General features: G+C 46.7%; 1 protein-coding gene across 1 annotated transcript in view; it reads right to left on the bottom strand.

Annotated features, from left to right (window-relative positions):
* The window catches only part of ahr1b (aryl hydrocarbon receptor 1b), a 31366-nt gene that overhangs the window by 7162 nt on the left and 900 nt on the right, over positions 1-23304 (bottom strand). The window contains exons 2-10 of the mRNA XM_055230874.1: positions 21534-21721; positions 10213-10307; positions 8023-8112; positions 7296-7422; positions 4850-4983; positions 4362-4564; positions 3165-3274; positions 2467-2608; positions 340-1855 (exon numbers count right to left, since the gene is read on the bottom strand). Of these exons, the coding sequence (XP_055086849.1) occupies positions 340-1855; positions 2467-2608; positions 3165-3274; positions 4362-4564; positions 4850-4983; positions 7296-7422; positions 8023-8112; positions 10213-10307; positions 21534-21721 (2605 nt within the window). The remainder of the gene's footprint in view (positions 1-339; positions 1856-2466; positions 2609-3164; positions 3275-4361; positions 4565-4849; positions 4984-7295; positions 7423-8022; positions 8113-10212; positions 10308-21533; positions 21722-23304) is intronic.

Raw genomic sequence — 23304 nt, 5'->3', positions numbered from 1 at the left:
GTTGTTAGTTTGCATCTGTAATGAGTCATAGACGTTATTAATTCAAACTTGTACGACTAAAACCTTATCATATAGACAAAAAAGAACCAAAAATTCCTCAGTAGCGATAAATACTGACCCCAAAAACATACTGTTTCCTCTTTCATAAACTGAACGGTGAGTCAATAGTTGTGTAACAGTTCCTTGAGTAATAAAAAATCATTTTGTTATTAATATTTGAATAACTGAAAACTATTCATCATCAGGAAACGTCCCATTATTGTGAATTACATATTTATGAAGACTTAATAGGAGTGTTCTCTACATAATATCCCTCTTCTGACCAGCAGAGGGCCCTACCTTACTGCGGTTGGCCTCGTGTGGGCTGTCCGGGGCCGTTGCCATGGTGTAGTGCTCCAGCTGCCTGCAGGGCTTGGCCACGCCCAGGATCTGCTCTGAGATTTGCTCCAGAGAGGCGTTGGGGGGAGGGCACTGGGGTAGAGTGGAGATGACCTGAGCCAACGGCACCGGGATGGCGTCCTCGGGCAGTTTATGGTTCACTCCTTGAAAAGACGAGACCGCACACTCCGAGACGTGCTGCTGGCTTCCAAACAAACTGCGTCCGCTCATAGAGTAATCCCCGTTGTCCATATGAGGCGTGCTAAAGTCCATGTCTACAGCGGGGTCTATGTGTTTTTGGCTGATGTCGATGCGGGCGCTGTTAGCCACGCCCCCGCTGAAGCCATAGTCCTCCCATAAAGGTTTTGCCCCATCAGTGATAGCACACAGCCCGTTGAGGTTAGCGGTTTTCTGTTTCGCATGGCACTGTTGTGATGGCTGGTGAAGAATCTGCGCTGGAGGCGGGACATACTGGACGTTCATATCTGTTGTGTTGTTCTTAAAAAATGCTTTGAAAGGATCAATTTGAACACCAGCGTTGACCAAAACATCCTGCGGTGACCAGTGCCTGTTTGGAATAGTGTGATTTGATTCATGCAGTTCACCGTTGACCACAGAGCTCGCCAAATGGTCACTATTCTGTCCCCAGTCACTGTCGCCTTTACCTGACCGCACTATCAAATGTTGCTGCATCTGTTGTGAAAGCTGAACAATAGGGCCCTGACCGATAACATTAGACCTGGGGAAGTCCATTTGCAGATGATTGTCCAGGATGGGGTTAGTCTGAGCGGCAGAGGCGTTAGAGGGAGCCGCCTTTCCCCCCGGCTCCAGTGACTCGTTCTTTCCCTCTAGAGTGTTGTAAATATATGACAGGATTTCATCATTGGTGAGTAAGTCGTCCAAAGTGGGAATGTGCTCTGGGTCCATCTCAACTCGGATCATGCGTTCATCGAGCAAAAGCAGCTCCAGGTCTTCAGCGCTTAGACCCAGGCCTTCAAGAGCTCCAAAGAGTTCTACATTTGAACAAGTCCCATCTTCAGGACTCACTACGCCTTGTCCCTCCAGCACCAGGGAGTCCAGAGTCGCCAGGAGCGGGTCAAGACTCGTGCTCGCTTCAGAGACACTTGACAAAACCCCGTTGCTTGGTTCATCCCAACTTCTGTGTGGTTTGGACTCAGAAAATCCTAGTGGTTCTCCAAAGATATTCTGGAAGGATAGCTTGGGTTCGACAGCAGGCTGACACACATAAACAGACTGGTCCTGACTCATGAAGGCTCCTAACAAAGATGAAGGATCCAGACCATCTTTGACCATTCTCTCAGACCGGCTCTTCTTGGTCTTGCAGCCGTTTTTCTCCGTGGTTTCGTCCAGAAAGCCCAGCGGGTGGTTGGACTGGTAGAGCAGAGCTTCACCTGTTGCGTAGGTGAAGGGGAGGTGCATCGAACGCTTCCGCAAGTGCTCGCCGCCTTCCTCATCCCTGAAAGAAGAAGAACATTCTTAAAAGTTTGTTATATAATATGGGTCAGTTTGCGTCATCTGTATCTTTTGATTAATTCACACATGTTTGAACCATTGTCTCTATAAAGAAGTGGACTAAGTGAGTGTGGCGTCACCCACAGCGTTCAGCGCCAAATGAAGCTCTTTGAGGTTAGCGGTTAGCTTCCCACTACGCTAGTTTAGCAGGGAGCTTAGCTGTCAATCAAACCTGTTGCTAACGCTAGTGGAAGCGATCTCAGGGTACGAAGACACCTGATTCGTCTGTTATTAATGTTCATATCTTGATTTACAGACACAATAGTGAAATAAAAACACCAGGATTGGTCCAGTTTGGTCCAGTTTGGTCCAGTTTGGTCCAGCAGCAGAGACTACGTTATTGGTGCAGTTTCTGTTATTGTTGCTTAAAATAATGCTCTTATACTCTATGTGTCATATTTAAAGTAATCTGAAGCTACAGTGTTGACCCAGTTTGCCCCAGGACTGAACGATGGGTCAAATGCAGAGGACAAACTTGTCAATGGGGACAGTAAAGTGTACCTTAACCTACAGCACATACACAGTTTGTTACAGAGGGGGAAATAGGGCACATACAACAGAGGCCTTTGAGTTGCGATGATGTAATCTGGTTTGCCGTTCTTGTAAACCAGCCTGGCGTTGGCCTGGACCCACTTCCACCGGTTCTCCTTGGTTAGGAGTCTGAACACAGTGAGGCCGCTCTCCCCCGTCTTTATCACTGCAGACAAAAAGAACACATTAATAAAACACATTATATTACGTTTGTACATCACTGAACTGGCTTTTCTCCAGTCGCCATGACGATAAGTGTCATATTAAACACAGTGTTTCTTACTGATTATTTACAGATCATCTCTGGTTCTTCGCTCATGTGTTGGATTCATGGGAGAGATCTTTTTCTATGGCAGCTCTGCAGCTTTGCTCAATCTGCTTCGTAATCCAAAGGGATTACATGGGAAAGCTGCGTGAACTCTCTGACCACCGAGGCCTAAACTTCAGCTTCGAAAACAAACAACGGCTCTGATTTTTACACCTGACGACGGCTCTGATTTTCAGGTGAAGATATAAAACTCTGCAGAATATTATGTTGGTTGAAGATGATTTAATTTAACTTTGCACAGATATCAGTGTAAAGTGTAAAGTAAGATCTTTATTTAAGCATTTACAAAAATATTTAAGACCTGGTCTTCAGTGGAAGATTATGTGGTCATTGTAAGAGCTGACCTGAAGTGGACGATTCACTGTAAACACTTTAAACCCTAAATGAGACTTACTTCTGACGTGGTTCTCTGCGCAGTGCAACATGTCGGCTGCATGAATGAACTGGTATCCAGAGCCTCGAACCCTCAACTCTGCCTCTGTGTATCCCAGGACGATCTTCCCCCTGAACAGCACGGTCAGACAACACAAAGGTCAGACAACACAAAGGTCAGACAACACAAAGGTCAGACAACAACATGGTCAGACAACACAAAGGTCAGACAACACAAAGGTCAGACAACAACACGGTCAGACAACACAAAGGTCAGACAACACAAAGGTCAGAAAACACAAAGGTCAGAAAACACAAAGGTCAGAAAACACAAAGGTCAGACAACACAAAGGTCAGACAACAACACGGTCAGACAACACAAAGGTCAGACAACACAAAGGTCAGAAAACAACATGGTCAGACAACACAAAGGTCAGAAAACACAAAGGTCAGACAACAACACGGTCAGACAACACAAAGGTCAGACAACACAAAGGTCAGAAAACAACACGGTCAGACAACACAAAGGTCAGACAACACAAAGGTCAGACAACAACATGGTCAGACAACACAAAGGTCAGAAAACAACACGGTCAGACAACACAAAGGTCAGACAACACAAAGGTCAGACAACAACATGGTCAGACAACACAAAGGTCAGAAAACAACACGGTCAGACAACACAAAGGTCAGACAACACAAAGGTCAGACAACACAAAGGTCAGAAAACAACACGGTCAGACAACACAAAGGTCAGAAAACAACACAAAGGTCAGAAAACAACACGGTCAGACAACACAAAGGTCAGACAACACAAAGGTCAGAAAACACAAAGGTCAGACAACACAATGGTCAGACAACAACATGGTCAGACAACACAAAGGTCAGACAACACAAAGGTCAGAAAACAACACGGTCAGACAACACAAAGGTCAGAAAACAACACAAAGGTCAGAAAACAACACGGTCAGACAACACAAAGGTCAGAAAACACAAAGGTCAGAAAACAACATGGTCAGACAACAGCACGGTCAAATATAAAGGGGTCAGAAATAAGGTGGTCAGTAGTTGTCAGTAGTGGTCAGTAGTGGTCAGTAGTGGTCAGTAGTTGTCAGTAGTGGTCAGTAGTGGTCAGTAGTTGTCAGTAGTTGTCAGTAGTGGTCAGTAGTGGTCAGTAGTGGTCAGTAGTGGTCAGTAGTGGTCAGTAGCGCGCTCTTACTTTGCGTCACAGGCCATAGGGGTGAAGTCCAGCTTGTGTTTGGTTCTGAAGATCATGTTCTTGGTCCTGATCTCCAGGATGGACGGCGGCTGCAGCGGCGTTGCGATGGCGAACAGAGCCATCTGCATCGGAGCGTTTACGCCATTTTCTTCTCTGTGACTTTGTCCTTGAAGAAACTTGAGTCTGCCCTGGAGGTTCAGCGCCTGCGGCAAAAACAATGGCATTCTACTGTTTAAAAATGCATCTATTTCAGGACGACTTCAGTCCAGACGAAGAAACACCGACCAAACTGATTATTCCTCCACAAACATTATTCCTGATTATTCCTCCAGCAACTGTCCAACAGCTAATGTTCAACAGAGGAATGGGCTTTGACTTAGGGGTGTGTGTCATGTGTGCAGTGTGTGTCATATGTGTTGTGTGTGTCTGTTGTGTATGTTGTGTGAGTGTGTTGTGTGTGTGTGTTGGATTAATGTTTGGAAACCAACCAGAAAGCCAGAGGAGTTGTCCAGGAGGCAGCGGAAGCGACAGACGAAGCTCCGCTCTAAGAACGAGGAGTTTTCTGGGGGGAGGTGTTCAGGGTTGTACGTGACCAAAGACGAGCCGCTCTCCGAGTCTGCATCTGCTGAAGAAAACAAGTCAGGAATCACTCAACACATCAGATTTAAGTACACATAAGTGCACAACAGTAAAGACTGAAGTACACACACGTGTACTTAAGTGTAGTGTATGTAAGTACACTGCCATGTGCCAGTTATAGAATAATAAAATGTAATAATGTTTAACATTTTCACTTTCATCTGTTTGTTTCTGTTTTATTGTCACATCCAGAACATTCTAAATGTATTTGTTTACATAAGTCCACACATAAGTTTACATGGATCCAGGTGTAAAGCCCGTTAACAGCTTCATCCTCGTCTTCATCTTCATCTCACTGTTCTCTATCATTAAATGAATCTCCTCTTGTCTCTGATCCTCCTGCACGTCTGAGCCTCATAAACTGAACAAAAGTCAGAAGACTCTCTGGGTCTAAAGGTTTGGGTTACACACAAGTACAGTTATGTAACACGGTGTTACGCATGCTCATGTACAGTCATGTTACGCTGTGTTACACATGCTCATGTACAGTCATGTTACGCAGTGTTACACATGTTCATGTACAGTCATGTTACGCTGTGTTACACATGCTCATGTAGTCATGTTATGCTGTGTTACATATGTGCATGTAGTCATGTTACGCTGTGTTACACATGTTCATGTACAGTCATGTTACGCTGTGTTACATATGTGCATGTAGTCATGTTACGCTGTGTTACACATGTTCATGTACAGTCATGTTACGCTGTGTTACACATGTTCATGTACAGTCATGTTACGCTGTGTTACACATGTTCATGTACAGTCATGTTACACTGTGTTACGCATGTTCATGTACAGTCATGTTACGCTGTGTTACGCATGTTCATGTACAGTCATGTTACGCTGTGTTACGCATGTTCATGTACAGTCATGTTACGCTGTGTTACGCATGCTCATGTAGTCATGTTACGCTGTGTTACACATGTGCATGTAGTCATGTTACACTGTGTTACACATGTTCATGTACAGTCATGTTACGCTGTGTTACGCATGTTCATGTACAGTCACGTTACGCTGTGTTACACATGTTCATGTACAGTCATGTTACGCTGTGTTACACATGTTCATGTACAGTCATGTTACGCTGTGTTACGCATGTTCATGTACAGTCATGTTACGCTGTGTTACGCATGCTCATGTAGTCATGTTACGCTGTGTTACACATGTGCATGTAGTCATGTTACACTGTGTTACACATGTTCATGTACAGTCATGTTACGCTGTGTTACGCATGTTCATGTACAGTCACGTTACGCTGTGTTACGCATGTTCATGTACAGTCATGTTACGCTGTGTTACGCATGTTCATGTACAGTCATGTTACGCTGTGTTACGCATGTTCATGTACAGTCATGTTACACTGTGTTACACATGCTCATGTACAGTCATGTTGCGCTGTGTTACGCATGTTCATGTACAGTTATGTTGCGCTGTGTTACACATGTTCATGTACAGTTATGTTGCGCTGTGTTACACATGTTCATGTACAGTCATGTTACGCTGTGTTACACATGTTCATGTACAGTTTTTAAGGCTCATATAATAACACACAGAGTAAACATATATATGACATAAAAATATTTGATAAAACCTGATTCCATAAAGAACAATGTTTCTGGTTTGTGTCAGTGGAGTCAGTGAACTGGTAAATCCACGTCTTTAGCCCAGTTTCAGCTGGAGCTCCAGTTTCACACTGAACACAAAACCTTTAGGCCAAAAGAGTCTGAAATTCTGCACAAACAAAAGAGACTTGAACTGAACTCTGCATGAACTCTTGAACTGAGGACGTCTCATAGAGTCACTCCACTTTACAGACGAGGCATTTGTGTAAACCTCCAAACTCTACCGGCCTGGTGAAGCCCCTCCCCCTCTGAACTCTACCACCCCAGTGAGCACTAGCCCCTCCCCCTCTGAACTCTACCAGCCCGCTGAGCGCACCGCTAGCCCCTCCCCCTCCAGCCTGGTGGTGAGCACACTGCTAGCCCCTCACCCTCCGCGCACTGCTAGCCACTGTCCTGTGAGTAGGTGAGCGATAGTCACAGCAGCCCGAAACCAAAGCGTTGGACCATAAGCATCTTACAGCCCAAATACAGATCAGGGACCACTTCATAAGCCACGCTGCAGATTACGGGTCATGTGACCTGAGCGTGGACTTTACACTTTAATGCCTCGAGCGGGGTCAGTTAGCTGGATCATATACACAACCATTTATAAACACAGGGCAACAGAAGAGGGAGTGACTTATGTATGTCCCCATTTACACAGGTCAGACATGTTTAAAATGCAGATACTGACCGTTGGGGGAGTCCTGACCACTGGACGAGGCTGGAGACGGGTTCAGGGCCCAGTGCAGGTTCCTGCGGAGCTCCTGCTGATCTTCTGTGTGGACGAGCTCATACACACTCTGATGCATCACATCAGTCTGAACAAGAGAATATCACATCAGAACATACACAGCACACACAAACACACACACACCCACACACCCACACACACACCCCACACACACACATACACTAGTTATAAAGGTGTAGCAGTTTGGTTTTAGCGTGGCACATCTCCACTGTGGTTCTTCACTAAAGGACACACTATAAATAGGTTTTATCTGCAGTGCTGTTGAGGCTCTGACTTTGCTTCATGCAGGGAGCAGACCTCCAGATCAACTCACAGTCACTTTGTGCTTCCAAAGAGGCACGCAACCTGTCCATCATGACCTTTACCAGCCACGAAACCAACAGCAACAAGCAATATTTAAATATATATGTGTGTGGGAAGACTCAGAGCAGCGGCGTTTACTTTAGAACAGATAATAGTGTCGTTTTAAAATGTCCCTCCTTTGTCCTCGTGTTGCGTCGCGGGGGCAGGAGTCTAAATGTGTTGGTGTTTTCTGTTGGTCATGATGTATTCGCAGCATGGAGTCGCTCACACAGACAGCCTACTCTGTACAAGGCACCAGCAGGGGGCGCTGGCGTCCTTTTCACATGACAGTGCTATTGTGCTGTGTAGAGCATGTTGGGGTTACCTGGTGAAAGCCCAAGTAGTCCTGGATGGTGTGAGAGGAGTAGAAGATGGTCCCACTGGCCGTGATGACCACAATAAAACCGTTCAGAGCCTGAAGAGACAAACAGGAGCATTTAAAAAACAATTATGTATTTTATCAAAAGCAAAACAAGTGTAATAACAGTTTGCCTATGAGACGTCACTACATCTGTGCAATTTAAAGAAGTGCGTCCATGATCACTTCCTGTTCGGAGCGTGGCGTCTAGCGGGTCAGCTATGTCCATTTAAATAAGTCTATGGAAAGTGTTTGTGTCTGACCAGTTCTTTGTGTGAAAAGTGCAGTGTAACGGCTCATGTGATCGGCCTCTGCTTAAACACGACGGCAGATTAATCCAGGTCAAAAGCTCAGGTCGCATTGTGTCTGCTGCAGTTCACGCTACAGTAGAGCTGCTTCTGTGAGGCTCAAAGGAACAACTTCACTTCAGCAGATTTTTAGAACGACCAAAGACGAGGCCGACACCCAGAGGTCAGTGTTTTCATTTTGGCCAAAAGTCACATTTTTATAAAGCATTTTCAAGGCTCAAAGCATCAAGGAGCCAGTCACACATTCACACACTGGGGGTGGAGTGAGTCTTATACTACAGTCGTCTGGTGTGGGCAGTGGTCCTGGACTCTGCTACGGTCAGAAAACTACATAAATCCTCCATATGTTTGTCATGGAGGACACAGGGTCATTTCCCCCTCGCTGCATTCACATCAAACACAACAGCCCATGAGTCCGACAGCCCCCCCCCCCCTCGCCACAGAGACGACCAACAGCCGGACGCCATCTTTGTCACGTCCACAACACACCAGCGATTATAAACCCACACTGCAAACACAATCCAACACACAACACACAACACACAACACACAACACTGACGGGGCCTGACGTGCTCGTGTCAGTCACCAGGACGCTCGGGTAGGGCATCTGGCACAGACTCCACATCAGTTGTGTATTACTTTATTGTGTATTATTAATGTGACTCTTCTGCCACCCGCTCGTCTCAATGGAGAGGCTAAGGCTGCTTGAATGTCCCGCACTGTGGCATTAAACACGTATGTGATGGACCCAGAAAAGTGACACAGTGTATTTATATTTATTTATACAGATTCAGGGCCGGGCAGCAGTTTGAGGGACTCCCAGACTCCCCCACCCCAGACGCTTCCTCCAGCTTCTCCGGTTGGACCCCAAAGCGTTCCCAAAGCGTTCCCAAAGTGTTCCCAAAGCGTTCCCAAAGCGTTCCCAAACCAGAGACATAGTCATTGTTATTTTTACTAATTCCCATGAGCCTTAAATGGAGTGTGGAGTTGTTTTGTGTTTTCTTCAGCAGACGCACTGAACCGTCACGTCTCACTACGACACGAGGGAAACACGGACACATCGTGAAGATGACTCCATGGCTCTGTGGCTCCAGGGCTCTGTGGCTCCAGGGCTCTGTGGCTCCAGTGCTCTGTGGCTCCAGGGCTCTGTGGCTCTGTGGTTCCGTGGCTCCGTGGCTCTGTGGCTCCGTGGCTCCAGGAGAGGCGGGGGGCTGCTTCCTCTCTCCTGGAATGCCGCAGTGATGCACATTGGGAGGAACTGGACTGGAAAATCGATGACGCAGACAGATCCCAAAAAGACGAGGCAGAGGCTCCTCGTCAGGACACAGAACTCCATTTGGAAACACGGGATTTTACTACAGTCCAGGTTTTAGACGGAATGATACGAACAAGAGTAACACCTGTGTGCAAAAGTATTTATACAAATACATATATAAGGTATTAATACAAATATATATATAAAGTAATTATACAAATACACATATAAAGTATTAATACGTGTGTGTGTGTGTGTGTGTGTGTGTGTGTGTGTAATTTAACAAATACAATATGTAATTTTACAAATACACATATAAAGTAATTATACAAATATACATGTGTTAGCACAAGAAATGGAAAATTTTCTGGGTTTAGTTTTTAGTTTTTAGGGGGAGGTCTTAAAATACCAAAGTCAGAGATGACCCTGGACATTTTGAGGTTAAAATGTGGACACAGGTCAAAAGTCCAAAAGGCATTTTGGACTGAACCAAGACACAGAGGTGCATCAGGTTAGAAAGAGGCCCATTCTTCCCATAATCCCCAAACAGGAAACATCACATCCACAAATGAAACAGGACACATGAAACAAACCTGCAGCAGCAGTTCTCCCTCCGGGATCCTGCTCTCTAGCGCCCCCGCTGGTTTGGCGTCACCGTCTTTATGGACCAGGCCGTTGCTCAGGGCGACTGTAACGACACAGACAGAGGGTCAGTGAGACGGGTTCGGTCGTGTGTTTGCGCTGTGGAGTTTATAACGATTTTTAATGACGTATAAACAGTTTAAACGCTCATCCAGTTTCCAGTAAAGAACACGAGCGCCGGACGGAACGGACGAAAAGAAACATCTGACCCTGATTCTGGACAATATTCAACAAATGTGTCTAAATGTTTGAGTCAAAGCTTCAGTATCAAACTGAAACATCACCCACCGAAGAAAGACTGAAACCATTTGTTTTCATTTTTGCTCCATTTGAACTGAATAAACCCAGGAAAGTATGTGACTTACAGAGGTCAAGAGGTCAAGAGATCAAGAGATCAAGAGGTCAAGAGATCAAGAGGTCAAGAGGTCAAGAGATCAAGAGGTCAAGAGGTCACGCCCAGGTCTGTCCTCATCTTCACTTTGTCGACTCATCGTTCAGTTTATGACAAATGGACCTAGATTTTTTTCAGTCAGTTTTTATCGTGTTACTTTTTCTTTGCTCTACTGGGACATTTTTGTTTATTTTGTGTCTATTTGATCAGATTTAAGACGTAAAACTTTAAATAATTTGACTCAAACTAACAACTAAAGTGTTTTATTCTGATGTTTCTTTGTTGCAGCTCATGATTTTTATAATATTGTTTATAATAGTTCTTGTGGTTTAAATCTGCTCTTGGTTTTTGTGTCAGTGACAGAAATGAGTTTCAGTTTATCGTTTATCTCTGTGTTTACTTCAGCGATATATCGAAGTTCAGAATGTGTCATGGAGAAAGTCTAATTATCACAGGACAGAACAGTAAAATGTTTTATTTGTCCCATCTAACACGTTCAAGTTGTTTTAAATGTGTACATAGAAATAAACTTATACTGAACAAAAAAAATGTTTTATACTGATTTAAAGCACCAAGTCAACAATAAAAATATTGAACATAAACATGTTTGTGTGATTATCTCAAGGAGCTCATGTTAATCCTCAGACTTTTGGTTTAATCTGTTTGAACCTCACTGTGGGTCTGGGCTCTGCTGCTGCGGTTTAAATCACTGCCTTTGGTGAGGTCACGGTTACTTCACTCAGTCCCAGTGTAAAAAGCTCATGCCGTTACCATGGATACGGCATAATGAAGCTCACTGGAACCTGCACCTGAGAACGTGGAGACGTCAACAACAGCAGGTGACCATCAGCCTCAGAGTCGTAAATCAGACTCAAGGTCATGACGTTTGTCTAAAGTCGAGCTGAACAGCGCCCCCTACAGGCCCGGCGCTACAGACAATAGACCCATAATCAAACAACCTCAGATCTGTGTCTGGACGATGCCATGAGAAACAGAGCAGTGGTCAGGAGCATTAGACCCCAGCAGGAGCACGGTGCAGTGACCCCTGATGCCCTTTGACCCCTGAGGTCATGTATGGCATGACTGGGAGCTTAGATTCTGGGTCAGATGTTTTGTTGTCTGGTTATGGGGTTAACGAGGGCGGGTTGAGCGGCGTGAGCGGCGTGAGCGCGTTAGCGGTGTTAGCGGCGTTAGCGGCGTTAGCTGCGTTAGCTCACACATGGCCCGTAGCGTCTGTGGCGTTTGAGCTTTGGATCTTCACACGAGACCAGGATGGACCTGGGACCCTGTTCCCAGAGGGTTGAGGGTTAGACCTCAAAGACAAAGGATGACATAATGGAGCAGACAGCACTGGTGAGACAGGAACAGGAGAGACAGGAGAGACAGGAGAGACAGGAGGGACAGGAGAGACAGGAGAGACAGGAGGGACAGGAGGGACAGGAGAGACAGGAGGGACAAGAGAGACAGAAGAGACAAGAGCGACAGGAGAGACAGGAGAGACAGGAGGGACAAGAGAGACAGAAGAGACAAGAGCGACAGGAGAGACAGGAGAGACAGGAGGGACAAGAGAGACAGAAGAGACAAGAGCGACAGGAGAGACAGGAGAGACAAGAGAGACAGAAGAGACAGAAGAGACAAGAGAGACAGGAGAGACAGGAGGGACAGGAGAGACAGGAGAGACAGGAGGGACAGGAGGGACAGGAGGGACAGGAGAGACAGGAGGGACAAGAGAGACAGAAGAGACAAGAGCGACAGGAGAGACAGGAGAGACAGGAGGGACAAGAGAGACAGAAGAGACAAGAGCGACAGGAGAGACAGGAGAGACAAGAGAGACAGAAGAGACAGAAGAGACAAGAGAGACAGAAGAGACAGGAGAGACAGGAGGGACAGGAGAGACAGGAGAGACAAGAGAGACAGAAGAGACAGAAGAGACAAGAGAGACAGGAGAGACAGAAGAGACAGAAGAGACAAGAGAGACAGGAGTGACAAGAGAGACAGAAGAGACAGAAGAGACAAGAGAGACAGAAGAGACAGGAGAGACAGGAGGGACAGGAGAGACAGGAGAGACAAGAGAGACAGAAGAGACAGAAGAGACAAGAGAGACAGGAGAGACAGAAGAGACAGAAGAGACAAGAGAGACAGGAGTGACAAGAGAGACAGAAGAGACAGGAGCGACAAGAGAGACAGAAGAGACAAGAGCGACAGGAGAGACAGGAGAGACAGAAGAGACAAGAGAGACAGGAGAGACAGGAGGGACAGGAGAGACAGGAGAGACAGGAGAGACAAGAGAGACAGAAGAGACAGAAGAGACAAGAGAGACAGGAGAGACAGAAGAGACAGAAGAGACAGGAGCGACAAGAGAGACAGAAGAGACAAGAGCGACAGGAGAGACAGGAGAGACAGAAGAGACAGAAGAGACAAGAGAGACAGGAGTGACAAGAGAGACAGAAGAGACAGGAGAGACAAGAGAGACAGGAGAGACAGGAGAGACAAGAGAGACAGAAGAGACAGGAGAGACAAGAGAGACAGGAGAGACAGGAGGGACAAGAGAGACAGAAGAGACAAGAGCGACAGGAGAGACAGGAGAGACAGAAGAGACAGAAGAGACAAGAGAGACAGGAGTGACAAGAGAGACAGAAGAGACAGGAGAGACAAGAGAGACAGGAGAGACAGAAGAGACAGGAGAGACAAGAGAGACAGGAGAGACAGGAGGGACAAGAGAGACAGGAGAGACAAGAGAGACAGAAGAGACAAGAGAGACAGGAGGGACAGGAGCAGGACAGGACCAACACAGGGCCAACTCAGGACCAACACAGGACCAACTCAGGACTAACACAGGACCAACTCAGGACCAACTCAGGACTAACACAGGACCAACACAGGACCAACTCAGGACTAACACAGGACCAACTCAGGACCAACTCAGGACTAACTCAGGACCAACTCAGGACTAACACAGGACCAATTCAGGACTAACACAGGACCAACTCAGGACTAACTCAGGACCAACTCAGGACCAACTCAGGACTAACACAGGACCAACACAGGACCAACTCAGGACTAACACAGGACCAACTCAGGACCAACTCAGGACTAACTCAGGACCAACTCAGGACTAACACAGGACCAATTCAGGACTAACACAGGACCAACTCAGGACTAACTCAGGACCAACTCAGGACCAACTCAGGACTAACACAGGACCAACACAGGACCAACTCAGGACTAACACAGGACCAACTCAGGACCAACTCAGGACTAACTCAGGACCAACTCAGGACTAACACAGGACCAATTCAGGACTAACACAGGACCAACTCAGGACTAACTCAGGACCAACTCAGGACCAACTCAGGACTAACACAGGACCAACACAGGACCAACTCAGGACTAACACAGGACCAACTCAGGACCAACTCAGGACTAACTCAGGACCAACTCAGGACTAACACAGGACCAATTCAGGACTAACACAGGACCAACTCAGGACTAACTCAGGACCAACTCAGGACCAACTCAGGACTAACACAGGACCAACACAGGACCAACTCAGGATGTGGACCAGCACACGGCCCGGTAAATGGCCAGAACACGACACAGAGCACATCTCATGTTCAGGCTTCACACGAGTCATATCCTCTGTGCAATAATAGAACTGACACACAGAGGCATCTGCAGCCGGGATTGAACCCACAACTCACTGTACAACACAATACAGGATACGGCATACAAACACACACAGGACACACACACAGCACACAGTATACACACACAGTATACACACACAGTATACACACAGTATACACACAGTATACACACACAGGACACACACACACAGTATACACACACAGTATACACACACAGTATACACACAGTATACACACAGTATACACACAGTATACACACACAGTATACACACACAGGACACACACACACAGTATACACACACAGTATACACACACAGTATACACACAGTATACACACACAGGACACACACACTATACACACACAGGACACACACACACAGTATACACACACAGTATACACACACAGTATACACACACAGTATACACACAGTATACACACACAGTATACACACACAGTACACACACACACAGGACACACACACAGGACACTCAGGAGTTTTAAACACATGTATATTGTTAAATTGTGTAACGCTGCAGTGTGGACACACAAACATAAAACACTGAAATAAACATATGAAGATTCTTTAAACTTTACAAAACAATTATCATTTTGGAAGTAGAAAGAAAGAAATCTGACTTAATATTGTGTAAAAAATGTCTGAGGGGCCGGGGCTGCTGGGGGGGCCCGGTGGGGGCTGGGGGGGCCCGGTGGGGGCTGCTGGGGGGGGCCGGTGGGGGCTGCTGGGGGGGGCCCGGTGGGGGCTGGGGGGGGCCCGGTGGGGGCTGGGGGGGGGGGGCCCGGTGGGGGCTGCTGGGGGGGGCCCGGTCTGTCCTGGGCCCCTCACTCCACATTCTTACATCTCTGCTCCAGAGTCTGACAGATCAGCACTGACAAACAAACAAAGGCCTGAAACCCACCAGCTCCAGCTCCCAGGCCCGCCGCACCCGACCCACTGCACCAGACCCACTGCACCCGACCCACTACACCAGACCCACTACACCAGACCCACTGCTCCAGACCCACTGCACCCGACCCACTGCACCCGACCCACTGCACCAGACCCACTAGACCCGACCCACTGCACCAGACCCACTGCACCAGACCCACTGCACCAGACCCACTGCACCAGACCCACTGCACCCGACCCACTGCACCCGACCCACTGCACCAGACCCACTGCACCAGACCCACTGCACCCGACCCACTACACCAGACCCACTGCACCAGACCCACTGCACCAGACCCACTGCACCAGACCCACTGCACCAGACCCACCACACCAGACCCACCGCACCAGACCCACTGCACCAGACCCACTGCACCCGACCCACCGCACCAGACCCACCGCACCAGACCCACTGCACCAGACCCACTGCACCCGACCCACCGCACCAGACCCACCGCACCAGACCCACCGCACCAGACCCACTGCACCCGACCCATCGCACCAGACCCACCGCACCAGACCCCCCGCAACAGACCCACCGCACCAGACCCATCGCACCCGACCCACCGCACCAGACCCACTGCACCCGACCCATCGCACCCGACCCACTGCACCTGACTCACTGCACCACTGGGCCTGTGTGTGTATGTGGGCCTGTGTTTGGGGCCTGGAAATCAATCTGAACAACTAAAGTGAGTCACTGTGGACAGGCACACGGGCACACAAGCACACGGGCACACGAGCACGCGGGCACACAAGCACACGGGCACACAAGCACACGGGCACACGGGCACACGAGCACACAGGTACACGGGCACACAAGCACACGGGCACACAAGCACACGGGCACACAAGCACACGGGCACACGAGCACACAAGCACACGGGCACACGGGCACACAAGCACACGGGCACACAAGCACACGGGCACACAAGCACACGGGCACACGGGCACACGAGCACACAAGCACACGGGCACACAGGCACACAAGCACACGGGCACACGAGCACGCGGGCACAAGGGCACACGGGCACACAAGCACACGGGCACACGAGCACGCGGGCACACAAGCACACGGGCACACAAGCACACGGGCACACGAGCACGCGGGCACAAGGGCACACAGGCACACAAGCACACGGGCACACGGGCACACGAGCACACAGGTACACGGGCACACAAGCACACGGGCACACAAGCACACGGGCACACGGGCACACGAGCACACAGGTACACGGGCACACAAGCACACGGGCACACAAGCATGCGGGCACACAGGCACACAAGCACACGGGCACACGAGCACGCGGGCACAAGGGCACACAAACACACGGGCACACAAGCACACGGGCGTATGGGCGTGGGTACACTGTGTGTGAGTGTGTTTGTGTGTTAATTATTCCCGCTCTGTGTGAATGGCAGTGAGTAAATATAGAACGTTTCAACTCCTTCACCCTGGACCACTGCAGTAAATGAACACGCGATGAGTAGAACCCACCCCCACAGCAGCACACACATGAATGCACACGACTGCAGCCTACACAGCAGCACCTCGGCACGCACCTCGCCGCGCTCGTGTCTCCTAGGTCCCTTGTCACATGATGGATTTTTTGTTATGAAGGTCGCGGTCCGCAGGAGCTGATGGGATTTGGGCGGGTGGGAAGAGGTCACTCCTGATTAGACCGGGTTCTCCCTTTGGTGGCCCGCATTCCTGCCTGTGCCATATCGTGATGGGCAGAGTGGGGGAGGGGGCTAAGCCCTCAGACACACTGAGGGGGGCGCTGTGCTGTGACAGGAGGGAGGGGCCAAACATGGAGCGATGACCCGCTGGTCATTATGTAGCCCAGATAGTTTCAATGCAGACCTACAGGAAGCGGGGGAAGGGGCTGAGCTGGGCCGGAACTTTAGTGAATATTCTGACGTATCGCCAGTACTTTACAACTGAGCTTATGTAACCAATCAGAGCGGAGCCACATGTGTGATGTCATCACTACATCTCCAGCTGCTTATGTCACACAAACACATGATCAGTGTCACCATCATCATGTCATATTATTATAAACTACCATAAACAGTGATCATGTGTCCTTCACTGCGTCCTGTCAGAACACTTGACCCCTGACCCCTGACCTCTGACCCTACATGCAGAGGTAAGTTTCACACTTAAAGTCCAGCCCACAGCCAGTCTGTAATAATGTCTCATGATAATCTACATTTAAAGATCATTACAAAATACTTATAAATTACTTTATAGAAGTCAACTGCATAAATGAAAAAAACCCAAAACATGGCTAAAAAACACAAGGCTAAACCTAAACCTCCAAACTGTTTCTATGAGGAAAAGGCTGCAGTTTTAAATTATTTGACTCTTTTTCAATCAAATATCATTTTCTAAACAAACTGTAGTGTCTTTGGAGGAGCAGTGGTGCCACATTATTCACATATTCTTCACGTGTTCTTCTTGTCTTCTTCATGTTTTCTTCATGTGTTTTTCACATGTCCTCCTTGTGTCCTTCACGTGTTCTTCACGTGTCCTTCACATGTCCTTCATGTGTTCTTCTTTCACTTCATTCATTTTTGTTGAGTATTAAGTTTGAACATTGACTTTAGTGTTAATTCATTTGTGTTCTTCTTGTTTTCTTCAGGTGTTCTTCACATGTTCTTCACATGTCATTCACGTGTTCTTCATATGTGCTTTGTGTTCTTCATGTGTCCTTCATGTGTTCTCCATGTGTTCTTCACGTGTTCTTCACGTGTTCTTCATGTGTTCTTCTTTCACTTCATTCATTTTTGTTGAGTATTAAGTTTGAACATTGACTTTAGTGTTAATTCATTTGTGTTCTTCTTGTTTTCTTCACGTGTCCTTCACATGTTCTTCATGTGTTCTCCACATGTTCTTCATGTGTTTTTCACATGTCCTCCTTGTGTTCTTCACGTGTCCTTCACATGTCCTTCACATGTTCTTCATGTGTTCTTCTTTCACTTCATTCATTTTTGTTGAGTATTAAATTTGAACATTGACTTTAGTGTTAATTCATTTGTGTTCTTCTTGTTTTCTTCAGGTGTCCTTCACATGTTCTTCATGTGTTCTCCACATGTTCTTCACATGTTCTTCATGTTTGTGTATATTGTATATAAATATGTCAGAGTGGACTTCAGCACTGACCTCTCTGTGGATTAAACATAAACGTAGTAATGATGAAGTGATGGTGCACAGAAGTCTGACCATCTGACCATCTGACACTCCCGTTATGCAACCACGGGTCATGTGACACGGGTTCAGCTGTAAGCTCCAGTCCAGTCACACCATAAACACGGAGGGGTCAGGAGACTGGCACTGGTCAAAGCAGGTCCCACAGCCCGAGACAATTTTACAAAAACATCATTCAAATTATATTTTTATCGTCTACGTTTGAACAATTTTGGAAATTTGCGGCTGTGATTTTTTTTGCCTGGATTTGCCACTTACTATGTTTCAAAATTACAATTCTACTCAGACTCAGAGCGGCCATTTTAAACACATCCAGAGTGTTAACATTTGAATTAACACAGGGAGCACATGCATCTCAGTGTTTTTGTGGAGCTCTAAACGACAAGGTTTAAAACACAACAACTGGATGTTTAGTTGTTTACAAGGGAAACTATATCTTATACTTAAAAAAGCCACGATAACAAGTTTTAAAGTTCGATATATATGGTTGAAGTAAATATAGATGATGAACGATAACACTGAAACCAAAACATAAACAAAATTAAAATGTATAAAATATATATATATATATGAACTACTATAAATGAGTAACTTTACATAAATGAACAGAAAATAAACCAAATATTTCCCACTAGTGCAAACAATTCAACAGAAAAAACTGCCCCCAAAAATGACCTTTCCATCTTTGTCTCTAAAGGCTCTAATGTGCCCAGACCGACAGGCCCAGGGACACTAACGCCCCCTGCTGGCCCCATTCATTGGCTTTACACTGGTAAAGCTGCGGCTGAAGGCCCCAGGAGAGCCACAGATCTATACAGCACTTGACACTGTGCCGGTCCCACACAGAGCGTGTTCTGGAGACGCTGGAGGTGGACGAGCCCATGCGACGCCCCTCAGGTCTGTGGACTCCAGTGTCACTCACAACAGACATCACAGCTGGAGGTAATATGTCAGGCAGATTAACCAAAACCCACTGTTTGTATACAATCGCCAAAACTCAAGTGTTTTACTGCGAAGGACGCGTTTATAAAAGGCACAAGCACAAACACAGTGAATTATTGATGATGAAGGGCCTCTGTGCTGAACACGCTGTGGTGAGGAAACAGAGGCGTTTCCCCTGCGCATCACTGCAGCCTGCATCAGCTGACTCCAACAAGCCGGATTTGCTCTGTTTACACTCAACAAATGATGGTCCCGTAAGCGGCCCGCAGCTATGGGCCCGAGGCTCAGGGCTTTCCCTGCAGATCTGCTCCTTAATGTAAGAGCCCTGAGCTTGTTAATTACTTACAGACTCTCCAGGAAGTAGGACAGTGTGGTTAGACAAAAGGCCAGAGGATTCACTCTGACCTATCAGTGCAAAATGTACTATTAATAATTCACTAGGATTAGCCAGAGAGCGCCCCCATGTGTTCAAACGATAAACTAACTATGGATAACAACACTTTGTATAAGGCTTTGGTCCACCAAAGAGGTGCAGACAGTCCTCAGATATCACCGGGCTGATCCTGTCTCACCTCCGTCATTTCAAAGAGCTTCTGCCTTAAACAAACATCGCTCTGCCACAGTTTCATAAATTCTTTAAACTCAGGGCTCGTCTCAATAATTAATGTTTCAAAAGCATCAAACGGCCTCAGTGCGGCGTCTCAGAAAGACCTGGACTAAAATAACAATATCCTCACTCTGCAGAGTAGAGGAAACAGACACATCTGTATCTGTGGAGGAAACACACATGTGCACAGAGCGAAGTGAGGGAGTGTCTTTAATGGACACGATGAGGGTCGGACACACACACCTGCACACCTGCGCACACACACTCGCACACGCAGATATGTGGAGGCTGATGCATTATTGACAGCCTTGGCCACAGGAGGAAACGACGAGGCTCCGTTGCTCTGCTCTCAGTTTGGTGGTCCACACACGAGCAGCACAAAGTCTGTTATGACAAGTTCAAGAAGGTGGAAAGTAACTGGAGCCACAATAGACAAAACAGTGACTTCTGCTGCGCCTGACGCAGCTCCCTCTGTCGCCACCAGCACGACACCGCCAACGTGAACCCTTACACCGCCAACGTGGACCCTGACACCGCCAATGTGGACCCTGACAGCGCCAACGTGAACCCTTACACCGCCAACGTGAACCCTTACACCACCAACGTGGACCCTGACACCGCCAATGTGGACCCTGACAGCGCCAACGTGGACTCTGACCCTGACAACGTGGACCCTGATCCCGACAGCATCAATGTGACCCTGACACCCCCAAGGTGGACCCACCAACGTGAACCCTGACACCGCCAACGTGAACCCTGACACCGCCAACGTGGACCCTTACACCGCCAACGTGAACCCTTACACCACCAACGTGGACCCTTACACCGCCAACGTGAACCCTGACACCGCCAACGTGGACCCTTACACCGCCAACGTGAACCCTGACACCGCCAACGTGAACCCTGACACCGCCAACGTGGACCCTTACACCGCCAACGTGAACCCTTACACCACCAACGTGGACCCTTACACCGCCAACGTGAACCCTGACACCGCCAACATGGACCCTTACACCGCCAACGTGAACCCTTACACCACCAACGTGAACCCTTACACCGCCAACGTGGACCCTGACACCGCCAACATGGACCCTGACACCGCCAACATGGACCCTGACACCGCCAACATGGACCCTGACACCGCCAACATGGACCCTGACACCGCCAACGTGAACCCTGACGCCGCCAACGTGGACCCTTACACCACCAACGTGAACCCTTACACCGCCAACGTGGACCCTGACACCGCCAACGTGGACCCTGACAGCGCCAACGTGAACCCTGACACCGCCAACATGGACCCTGACACCGCCAACATGGACCCTGACACCGCCAACGTGAACCCTGACACCGCCAACATGGACCCTGACAGCGCCAACGTGGACCCTGACACCCCACAACAATCCACAACAATCACACAACTAAGGGGTTCTAAGTTTGGTCCCCACACACACACACATTGTGTTGTCTTCAAAACACTCACACAGACTCATAAATGTATTTTTTAACATAAACAGAAGTTTTTACCGGTGAAGAAGTTCTTGGCTCGCAGGTAGCTGACGCTGAGGCGGAGGATGGACAGTTTGTCCAGACTCGCCGTGACCTCATCGGGGAACGGGAGCAGAGAGGCCAGACGCTCCAGCTCCCCGTTTAGCCGGTCCCTGTGCCGCTTCGACGGGTTCGACTTGGTGCCTTCATTGGGCGGTGGCTTTACCCTGGAAAACAGTTTGGTTTGTTTAAGCAAACGTTTAAGCTAACGTTTAAGCAAGACATGTCAGACTCAGGCCCGCGGCCAAATATATTTTTATCGAGGACCAAATTTGGCCCGCGGGCCTGCGTGCGCAAGATCATATCAAATATGTATGAGAGATGGACCGCCAGCTGTGCCAGTGTAGAACATGCACCTCGAATACTACGAATCCCAGAATGCTTTGCTAATACTTTGGTGCCACTCCCACATCCTCTGCTGACTCCTGTCGCCTCGCTCAAATTTAATCCACCCCTTCTGAAAAACATGCAGATGTTATGGAAGTTTTGCAGTAAATATTTAGTTTACCCCACGAGTGAGTCAGTTTTAATTTTGTCCCTCTGTGAGTTTGAGTTTGACACTCCTGGTTTAACGGTTAAAGCTGCAGCTCAGTCAGGCCTAAGGATCGTCTCTACTTTATTTTCTTTATGGGCCATGTGCTTTACACATAAAACACACACGTGATTCTTTTTGCCAGGTAAAATCCACAAAATAAGTGTTTTCTTGATAAAACACACTGATGTTTTTGGGTCTGAGCGACCCGCCCCTTCACTCAAGTTTCAGCTGTGCCTCTGTGTCAGAGGAAATGGGTTTTTTTGTTTTTCTTAAAAATAAAATAAAAGTCAAAATAAAAATCAAGCCCAAAATGTAGCACATAAATAATTCGATTTTATAAACGTTTAAAAATTGCATTTATTTTTGGTTTGAACTAAAATGTTTTTTTTCATATAAATATGTATTTAAAATCACTAAAGACAATTTCATCAACTTAATAGTTTTATTTAGGACATAATAATAATAACATGTAATAATAATAATAATAATAATAATAATAAACTATGACTATTATAAAATAAAAACTATTCTGACCTGTAATACAATAGTTCACATTATTGTTTCGCTACAAATACATAAAGATATATATATATATATATATATATATATATATATATATATATATATATATATATATATATATATATATATATATATATATATACACACACACACACACACACACGGCATTTGTTCGGTGCAGTTTTATTTTTATTTGTGTCAAAGAGAAAAGCTGCACGTGGCCTGTATTTCTATGTATTATTATTAGTCTCTATTTTATTATTGTTAGTCTATTTTATTATTTTTAGTCTCTATTTTATTATTGTTAGTCTATTTTATTATTTTTAGTCTCTATTTTATTATTGTTAGTCTATTTTATTATTTTTAGTCTCTATTTTATTATTGTTAGTTTCTATTTTATTATTATTAGTCTCTATTTTATTATTGTTAGTCTCTATTTTATTATTGTTAGTCTCTATTTTATTATTGTTAGTTTCTATTTTATTATTGTTAGTCTCTATTTTATTATTGTTAGTTTCTATTTTATTATTATTAGTCTCTATTTTATTATTGTTAGTCTCTATTTTATTATTATTAGTCTATTTTATTATTTTTAGTCTCTATTTTATTATTGTTAGTCTCTATTTTATTATTGTTAGTCTCTATTTTACTGAACATTTCGCAGATCTGTGCGCGTGGACTCATCTCTGTGGC

The sequence above is a fragment of the Periophthalmus magnuspinnatus genome, chromosome 21, assembly GCF_009829125.3.
Source record: "Periophthalmus magnuspinnatus isolate fPerMag1 chromosome 21, fPerMag1.2.pri, whole genome shotgun sequence".
Taxonomy (NCBI): domain Eukaryota; kingdom Metazoa; phylum Chordata; class Actinopteri; order Gobiiformes; family Gobiidae; genus Periophthalmus; species Periophthalmus magnuspinnatus.
Note: the sequence above shows the minus strand (reverse complement) of the source record. Positions and strands in the feature narration are given on the sequence as shown.